General features: G+C 51.0%; 1 protein-coding gene across 1 annotated transcript; it reads left to right on the top strand.

Annotated features, from left to right (window-relative positions):
- The first annotated feature begins 3163 nt into the window (after positions 1-3163).
- Positions 3164-4996, top strand: RAMP2 (receptor activity modifying protein 2). Its single transcript, XM_003786322.3, has 4 exons — positions 3164-3322; positions 3788-3853; positions 4319-4436; positions 4568-4996. Exons 1-4 carry the CDS (start codon positions 3223-3225, stop codon positions 4821-4823), a joined length of 540 nt encoding a protein of 179 aa, XP_003786370.1. The 5' UTR covers positions 3164-3222; the 3' UTR covers positions 4824-4996.
- Positions 4997-8321: the final 3325 nt, after the last annotated feature.

The raw sequence follows: 8321 nt of genomic DNA, 5'->3' as shown, positions 1-8321 counted from the left end.
AAAGAAAGAAAGAAAGAAAGAAAAGAAAAGTGGGAAGAAGAAAATCAAGGGGAGAGAAAATTCTCAAATTCTCCAGCTGGAGCATTTGGACACTCAAGTTCAGGAATGACTATAACAAGCTCTCCTTAGGAGGTCTCAACATCAAATGCAAACTTAACCCCAACCCTGGGCCAAGAATAGCAATTCCTACCAGGTTACCTATACTTTCTGATCCTAAGGCCATTTTACATCTGAAAATTCTGAGCTCCAAAGATGTGAAATAGGGGGCGGTGCCTGTGGCTCAAAGGAGTAAGGCGCCAGCCCCATATGCTGGAGGTGGCAGGTTCAAACCCAGACCTGGCCAAAAACTGCAAAGATATGAAATAACCTACCCAAGATTACACTGCAAGACAGAGGCAGACCTGCCCTCAGAATCCTATATATTTAATATATCCTATTTAATTATCCTATTTATTTTAATATATCCTATATTAAATATACATACATATTTAATCTCTTATACCATGTTGTCCTGTCTTAAACCCAACATTTTCTTTTGTCAGCTTTTTTTTTTTGAGACAGAGCCTCAAGTTGTCCCCCTGGGTAGAGTGCTGTGGCATCACAGCTCACAGCAACCTCCAACTCCTGGGCTCAAGCAAGTCTCCTGCCTTTGCCTCCCAAGTAGCTGGGACCACAGGCACCTGCCACAACGCCTGGCTATTTTTTGATTGCAGCCATCATTGTTTTTGGTGGGCCTGGGCTGGATTCGAAGCCGTCATCTTAGGTGTATGTGTCTGGCGCCTTAGCCACTTGAGCCACAGGCGCCAAGCCTGTCAGCTTTTTTCATTTGTTTTTGGACAGGATCTTACTCTGTTGCCCTGGGTAGAGTGCCCTGGCATCATTCTAACTCACAGCAACCTCAAGTTCTCTCGTAGCATCCTCCAATTCTGGGCTCACTTACCTCAGATTCCCAAGTAGCTGGGACTACAGGCACCCGCCTGAACACTTGGCTGATTTTTTTTCTGTTTTAGTAGAGACAGAGTCTCACTCTTGCTCAGGCTGGTCTTGAACTCCTGAATTCAAGCAATCTACCGGCCTCCACCTCCCAAAGTGCTATGATTATAAACGTGAGCCACTGCACCTAGCCTGCTTTTGTCAGCTTTAATCTTGACCCCCAACCTCAGTTCTAACCCATAGTGGGCTTACGTGTTTCTGGCCTCAGCCCAGTGGAAATAGCTTGTTTTAATTTTTGCCCCTCCTTCTTCTCTACTCTCATCTTACTAGCCAGTAGCCAGAAATTTCCCTCTTGACTGATTTTTTTTTTTTCTAGATAGAGTCTCACTCTGTTGCTTAGGCTAGAGTGCCATGGTGTCATTGCAACCTCTAATTCCTGGGCTCAAGCAGTCCTCCTGTCTCAGCCTCCAGAGTAGCTGGGACTACAGGCACCACTATGTCCTGCTAATTTTTCTATTTTTAGTAGACATGGGGTCCTGCTCTTGCTCAGGCTGGTCTCAAACTCCTGAGCTCAAGGGATCCTTCTGCCTCAGCCTCCCAGAGTGCTAGGATTACAGGCATGAGCCACAGCACCTGATGCCCGATGCCTTGTTGCCAAGGGCAATCTTAGGTAGGAGGGAAGGAATGGATTCAGTCCACAGCCTGAAGTGGCTCTAAGACTGCCTGTCTCTTTTCTGTACCACTGCCAGAATGATCCTTACCAGGAAGACTTTGGGGTTCATGCCAACTGGGTTTCTGGGGTTATGAGGTGAGTTGTCTCCCCTCTCCCACTGGATGCCTTGCAAGAGCAGCCCCTTGACCATAACCACAGAGGACAACAGGTTATCTGTGCCCATGATCCAAGAACCGGAGATCGTGAGATGAAGATTTTAAGAGCAAACATGAAAAACAATTTGTCATGGGCAAGAATCAGTAACTGGGACAACAGCAGCAACTTGAGTCCAAGGGTCAGTGTCTGGGAGTAATTTAGGAAAGTTTGGTGCTGACAGCTGTGTCTGGGAGTAGAACGTCATGGCCAAACCAGCTCCTGGGCTCCTCCACTGCTTCAGGCTAATGAAGTTCTGGCCCAGGACATGCAGGCAGCTGTGGTATGGCAGAAAGAAATTAGGGACTATGAGGGCCCAGGCTGTCACTTAGAAAGGAGAAAAGGAAACTGGTATTGCTGAGTGAGCACAATGTCCTTTCATATATGCCATCCTCAGTACAGGTTAGTGAGAACAATGTCCCTGTGTTACATGAGAAGCCAAGAAGGTAAATGTGTCTTTGAGGGCTGTACAGCTGGGGAGTGGGAAGACAGAGCTTCTGGACTCAGGTCCTGGGCTGTTTTTCCAGAACGTTAGCTTCTTTCTCTGTATAATGGTGATAATTATATACCCATCTCACACACGAAGGTTCTAAACCCCTCCTTTCCTTCTCCCAACTTTGGTCCTGAAGAGTTGTGACCATCTTCTTCCTAGGAATGCAGTAATCTTATTTTGCCTCTTCCTCCTCCATCCCTACCCCGACCCTCCTCAACAGGTTTGTGGGGTCTAAACCCCAAGAAGTGCCTGTAAGGGAGGGTATTTGGATTTTGGATTTCCCTCTACTCCCACTCCCCAGGCCTTCTCCCGACTCTGGAGGGCCGGCTCCCTCTTCTCCTCTCTGGTTTTGGCAAGCGGGCTGACATCTGTGGGTGTTTTCAGGGAAAAGAAACTCGGAGCTGCCCCGCCTAGCTCCCGGCGCCCCTTCCCCCACAGCCCTGGGCAGCCCCAACCCCCTGCCTTAGATGCTCCGGCCGCGCACAGGCCTTTGGAGCTCCCAGCCCCCTCCCTCTTTTCAAGATCTGGGATAGTAGCTCGCGATCCCTCTGGCCCCCAAAGAACTGGGCGATTAGCGTCCAGATGCTGGGAGTCCCCGGCGAGTCGTGGACGCCACGCAGCCGGGCCCAGGAAAAGAACCCGGGTTCTGGTGTTACACCGGGAGCTGTCCAGCCCGGCAGGGTGAGCTATAAGAGAGGGTAGGCCAATGCTGGTGAGGCGGAGGGAGCCGCGGGCGCCAGGCGCGGGTGAGGCAGCGACTCCCCCTCCAGCTTGCCGGCCCCGGGCGTCGCCCCCGCCCCCCACGTGGCCGCAGCGGTCCCAGCCCCTCCGAGGAAGCGGCGCGGCTTCCTGCGGCTCGGGCCGGGCATATAGGAGCCCCTGCCCGGGCTCGACTCCCCGCCACCGCACCTCCTCGCCTCCTCGCCGCGCGATGGTCTCGCTCCGGGCCGAGCGCGCCCCCGGCAGCCCGCGGCTCCCCGCGACCCGCGCCCGGCGGCCAGCGGCGCTCCGCCTCCTCCTCCTGCTGGGCGGTGAGCACTGTACCCCCAGGGCCCGAGCGGGAGGCGCCGGAGGCCCCAGAGGGGAGAGGGTCTGGACGGCTGAGGCCAGAACTGGCCCCGTGGTGTGGGTACGGACCGACGTACCGAGCTGCTCTGTCCTTCAGATGGTCCCTGGGCTCACCTCGGGGCGGGCGCTGCACGAGTACTTCGCCCTCCGGGACACCTAGGGTGCTGGCCGGCCCCATGGACAGGGCTGGGGTGGGGGTGTCTGGGGCTGACGAGGAGCGAGGGGACTTTGGGCCTGGATGTAAGTGACAAGGAGCTGGTGCCTGCCCCTTCCTTCCCCGCGCGGAGGCTCCGTAGGGACTGGATTATCTCTCTTCCTCTTCCTGGGTAGCCCAAACTTAGAAGGGTCTCAGCTCCCCCCAGCCGCCCTCTAAGGCTCCATTGCCCTGATTCCCACCATTCCGCTTTCCTCTCCTACTTCTTCCACAGCTGTTCTGAAGCCCCAAGAATCTCTGGCGCAGACTCTTCACACCCCAGGCAGCTTGGAGTCAAAAGGTGAGTACCCAGTGTACTGGGTGTGGGAAGGTGGCCTCCCGAAAGTTTGAGAGCCAGGTCAATGGGAAGGATCTCTTTCCCACAGGCAGGCCTAATCCCAATTGGTGCCCCAGGAGAAACTGCCTTCTCTTCTCTCTCTGGGGTTCCTAGTGGTCTTTTCCCTGCCATCACACAAAACTTCTGCCTAGCTGTGAGCCTGCCCCCCTCAAAGGTGGGTGAGAAGACCCCAGAAAGGTGTATGTGGAAGCTCTAATCAGGCTGGGATGGGAGGTGCTTCCCACAAGGAAGTTATTAAAAGAGTCCTGAGCTGGGACTGTCTCTCTTCACCTAGAAGTGTGTTGCTAGGGAAATTTTCTGAGGGGTTCCCATGTTTGATCACAGGGGTTCCACCTTGGAAGTACCTAGACCAGAGAGTTTGAAGGGAGGGGCAGGGGTGTGGTCATTGTACAGCATCTGTACCTACAGGGAGGGAGACAACAGCAGAGGTGGACTATGCGACAAGTATCCAAGTTTGCTGGATGTATTATAAAATTCATATGGACTCTATCAAAAAGGATTGGTGTGACTGGGCCGTGATTAGCAGGTAGGGGCAGTGCTGGAGGGCCCTCAGGCCAGGGGTTGGCCCTGCTTGGTGGAGTGGACCTGGAGTGAGCATGGGACACTCCTCTCCCTAGGCACAACTGCCTCCCCACTCAAGTCCTCTATTGCCTCCAGGCCTTATAGTGACCTTCGAGATTGCTTGGAGCAGAATGCGGAGGAGTTTGGTCTGGGCTTCCCCAATCCCTGGGCAGAGAGGATCATCTTTGAGACACACCAGATCCACTTTGCCAACTGCTCTGTGGTGCAGCCCACCTTCTCTGACCCGCCAGAGGATGTGCTCCTGGCCATGATCATAGCCCCCATCTGCCTCATCCCCTTCCTCATCACTCTCGTGGTATGGAGGAGTAAAGACAGTGAGGCCCAGGCCTAATAGGGCACAAGCTTCTCAAGACCCATCTTACTTCTCTTCCCTGCCCTCCCCATTCCCTTTCTCGCTCCCACCCCTACCGCCACCGCCACTGCAGAATCTGGTGGAAATGGAAACCAGGTGGGGTCATGGCACAAGTTCTGTAATCTCCAAAATAAAGCTTTTTTTTAGTACAATGTCCCTGTCCCTATTTTAGTGGATCCTGTGTCTTTCTGAGTCCCTGACACTCCTATCGGCCCTCAGCTCTGGGCAGTCAAGCTGGAAGAATGAGGATGGCCCCACTGTTCTGTTTATTTCACCTGCTCCCTTGCTGCACCCCCATCACATGAAGGCCAAACCCCTAGACTCCTTCCTTTCGGGCGGGGGCTTTCCTGTCCCTATCCAAACCCAGCTCCAGGAAACAAGCTCCAGGAAACAAGCGGGAAGAGACTCCCTTCCGGTCTGGACTGCAGGCAGCAGCTGGGGGACTGCGATTAAGAACATGTGGGGGGAGGGGCAAGAGAGGACTCTCTGCTGTGACTCCTGTGAGAAAGAAAGGAGGCTACCTGGGAGCCCTGACTTTTCCCCTTCTTCATGCCTTAGTTTTTTCCACAGCATGGGAAGAGGAACTCTACCTGAACAACAGTAATCCATACCTAGGGGCCTCACAATTGAAGGTAAAAGCAGTGGGAGCTTCTTTCCTGTTCTAGGTTCACCACTCCCGACTCCAGGTTCCTTGCCCTTATCTTACATTGCCCTGGACTGGGTGTGGCATACAGCCTGGCCACACACTGCCCCCTGGCGTCCACTAAAGACAACAACCAGAAGATATATGGTATCTGAGGCTAGAGCAATGGATCCTGGGGTCAGAAAACTGTCATCTTGTCCCGGCCTGGTGGCTCACGCCTGTAATCCTAGCATTCTGGGAGGCCAAGGCAGGTGGTTAGCTTGAGCTCATGAGTTTGAGGCCAGCCTGAGCAAGAGCAAGACCCTGTCTCTACCAAAAATAGAAAAACTGAAGCACTCTACAAAGGGTGACATAGTGAGACTCTGTCTCAAAAAAGAAAAAAAAAAAACTGAGGCAAGAGGATCACTTGAGCCCAAGAGTTGGAGGTTGCTCTGAGCTATGACACCATGGCACTCCACCCAGGGCAAAAGCTTGAGATTCTGTCTTAAAAAAAAAAAAAAAGGCTAATGCTCATAGCTCAGTGGTTAGGGCACCAGCCACATGCTCCAGGGTTGGTGGGTTTGAACCCGGTCTGGGCCTGCTAAAACAAACCAGAAAAAACTAGCTTGGCATTGTGACAGGTGCCTGTAGTCCCAGCTACTAGGGAGGCTGAGGCAAGAGAATCACTTGAGCCCAAGAGTTTGAGGTTGCTGTGAGCTATGACGCCAGGCTGTATGCCACACCCAGTCCAGTGCAATGTAAGATAAAGGCAAGGGACCTGGGGGAGGGGAGTGTGGTGAACCTAGTCACTGGGTGACTGAGTAAGACTCTGTCTCAATTGAAAAAGAAAAGAAAAAACTGTCATGTCCATGACAACCACCAGTTCTTAGCTGAATCCTTCTAAGAGCTTCCTGAGGCAAACAATGCTACCATAAGACACTTTTCCACTTTGTAGGGTCATATCTACCCCTCTCTGCAACTCACCATTTCTGAATATGAACCCCTCCCCCATATGTTCCCTGGACAGTGAAGTCCAGTTCTCACTAGGTAACTTCCAGCCTTCCCTTGGGACACACCTTCCAGGTCACCAAAAACATCTACAAAACATTGTTCTCCATGGTGTCACCTCCTTATTCCTTGTGGCATCCTGAGCCTCTTTAGGGACTTTCCTCCTTGTTGAAATATCTGCCTCCCTGAGTGCCTGTCCATTTCCTGGGACACATCTGTCTATTCTATAGATATGTGTATGTATGCTTCTTGGGATATGCCTATTCATTGTCTGATACACATTTCTCCTTTCAGGACACATCTTCTTCTCTATGGACACACTAGTTTCCTAAAAATATTTTGAAATTTTACCTGAGATAAATCCTTGCTCTATTTTTACAAATGCATCTATCTTCCCAAAAGGCATGTGTCCCCTTCTTGAAACATATTTGCCTTAATGTATCTGCCTAATATACATCAAGAATCTGCTAGTATAAGGCACTAAGTGTGGTATAGTGTGTTGAAAAGATCAGCTAGATAGAGTCTGGTTTCTGCCCTCAGTGGTGTTCATCTAGAAAGGAAGTTGACGTGTGTACAGATAAAAGCAATGGAGTGTGTGAGGAGTGACATATAAGGGCTACAACCCAAATGTTATCCAAAAGCAAAGGAAGGTGAGATCAAATCTGGCTGAAAGGATCACAGAGGTGTGATCACAAAAGAGTGACTGCAGAGTGGACATGTGACTAGGCCTTAGATGGAATGCATTCTCCTAGGGGACAGAATAGAAAAAGAGGTGAATTGGGAAAGTATTGCAATAATCCAGGCTTGAAAAAATGAGAACATGGAGCAAAGGAGTTGTGAATGGGGAAATGGAAAATAATTTTAAAGTAGGAGATATGATTAAAAACACGCAAAGGAGGCCAGGTACAGTGATTCACACCTGTAATCCTAGCATTCTAGGAGGCCAAGGTGGGTGAATTGCTTGAGCTCAGGAGTTCCAGACCATCCTGAGCAAAAGTGAGGCCGTGTCTCTACCAAAATAGTAAAAAACTAGCTGAGTGTGGGTGGCACCTGTGGCTCAAGGTGTGGGGCACTGGCTGCATATACTGGGGGTGGCGGGTTCAAGCCCAGCCCCAGTCAAAAACTGCAAAACAACAACAACAACAAAAATTAGCTGGGTGTTGTGTTGGGCACTTGTAGTCTCAGCCACTTGGGAGGCTGAGGCAAGAGGATCACTTGAGCCCAAGAGTTTGAGGTTGCTATGAGCTATGTTGATGCCACAGCACTTTATCCAGAGTACCAGAGTGAGACTTTGTCTCAAAAAGCAAAACAAACAGGCTGGCACCTGTGACTCAAAGGAGTAGGGCACTGGCCCCATATGCCAGAGGTGGTGAGTTCAAACCCAGCCCCAGCCAAAAGAAAAAAAAAAAAAGCAAAACAAACAGGCTTGGCACCCATAGCTCTGTGGTTAGGATGCTGGCCACAAACACTGAGGCTGGCAGGTTCAAACCCCACTGGGCCTGCTAAACAACGATGACAACAATAACAAAAAAATAGGCAAGTGTTGTGGCAGGCACCTGTAGTCCCAGCTACTTGGGAGGCTGCAGCAAAAGAATTAGTTGACCCCAAAAGTTTGAGGTTGCTGTGAGCTGTGATGCCACAGCACTCTATCGAGGGCCACATAGCAAGACTCTGTCTCAAAAAAGAAAAAACAAACAAACAAAAATAGGCAAAGAAATCAGCAGGACTTAGATATGAGAGGGTAAAGAAGAGAGTTTAGAAATGTCTCAGATTTTGAATCTGATTTACTAGGACAATGATGGTGGTAATAAGAAAAAGGCCCTTGGCTCAGCGCCTATAGCTCAACC

This window comes from Otolemur garnettii, unplaced genomic scaffold (assembly GCF_000181295.1).
Source record: "Otolemur garnettii isolate 467f Iridium unplaced genomic scaffold, OtoGar3 scaffold00018, whole genome shotgun sequence".
NCBI lineage: Eukaryota > Metazoa > Chordata > Mammalia > Primates > Galagidae > Otolemur > Otolemur garnettii.
Note: the sequence above shows the minus strand (reverse complement) of the source record. Positions and strands in the feature narration are given on the sequence as shown.

What these genes read in the sequence shown, in the direction of transcription:
- RAMP2 (XM_003786322.3), top strand. Translation starts at nt 3,223, where the DNA reads ATGGTCTCGCTCCGGGCCGAGCGCGCCCCCGGCAGCCCGCGGCTCCCC. An exon ending in AGGCAGCTTGGAGTCAAAAG is followed by an intron (nt 3,854 to 4,318) that starts GTGAGTACCCAG and finishes CTGTACCTACAG; the next exon opens with GGAGGGAGACAACAGCAGAG. An exon ending in GACTGGGCCGTGATTAGCAG is followed by an intron (nt 4,437 to 4,567) that starts GTAGGGGCAGTG and finishes TATTGCCTCCAG; the next exon opens with GCCTTATAGTGACCTTCGAG.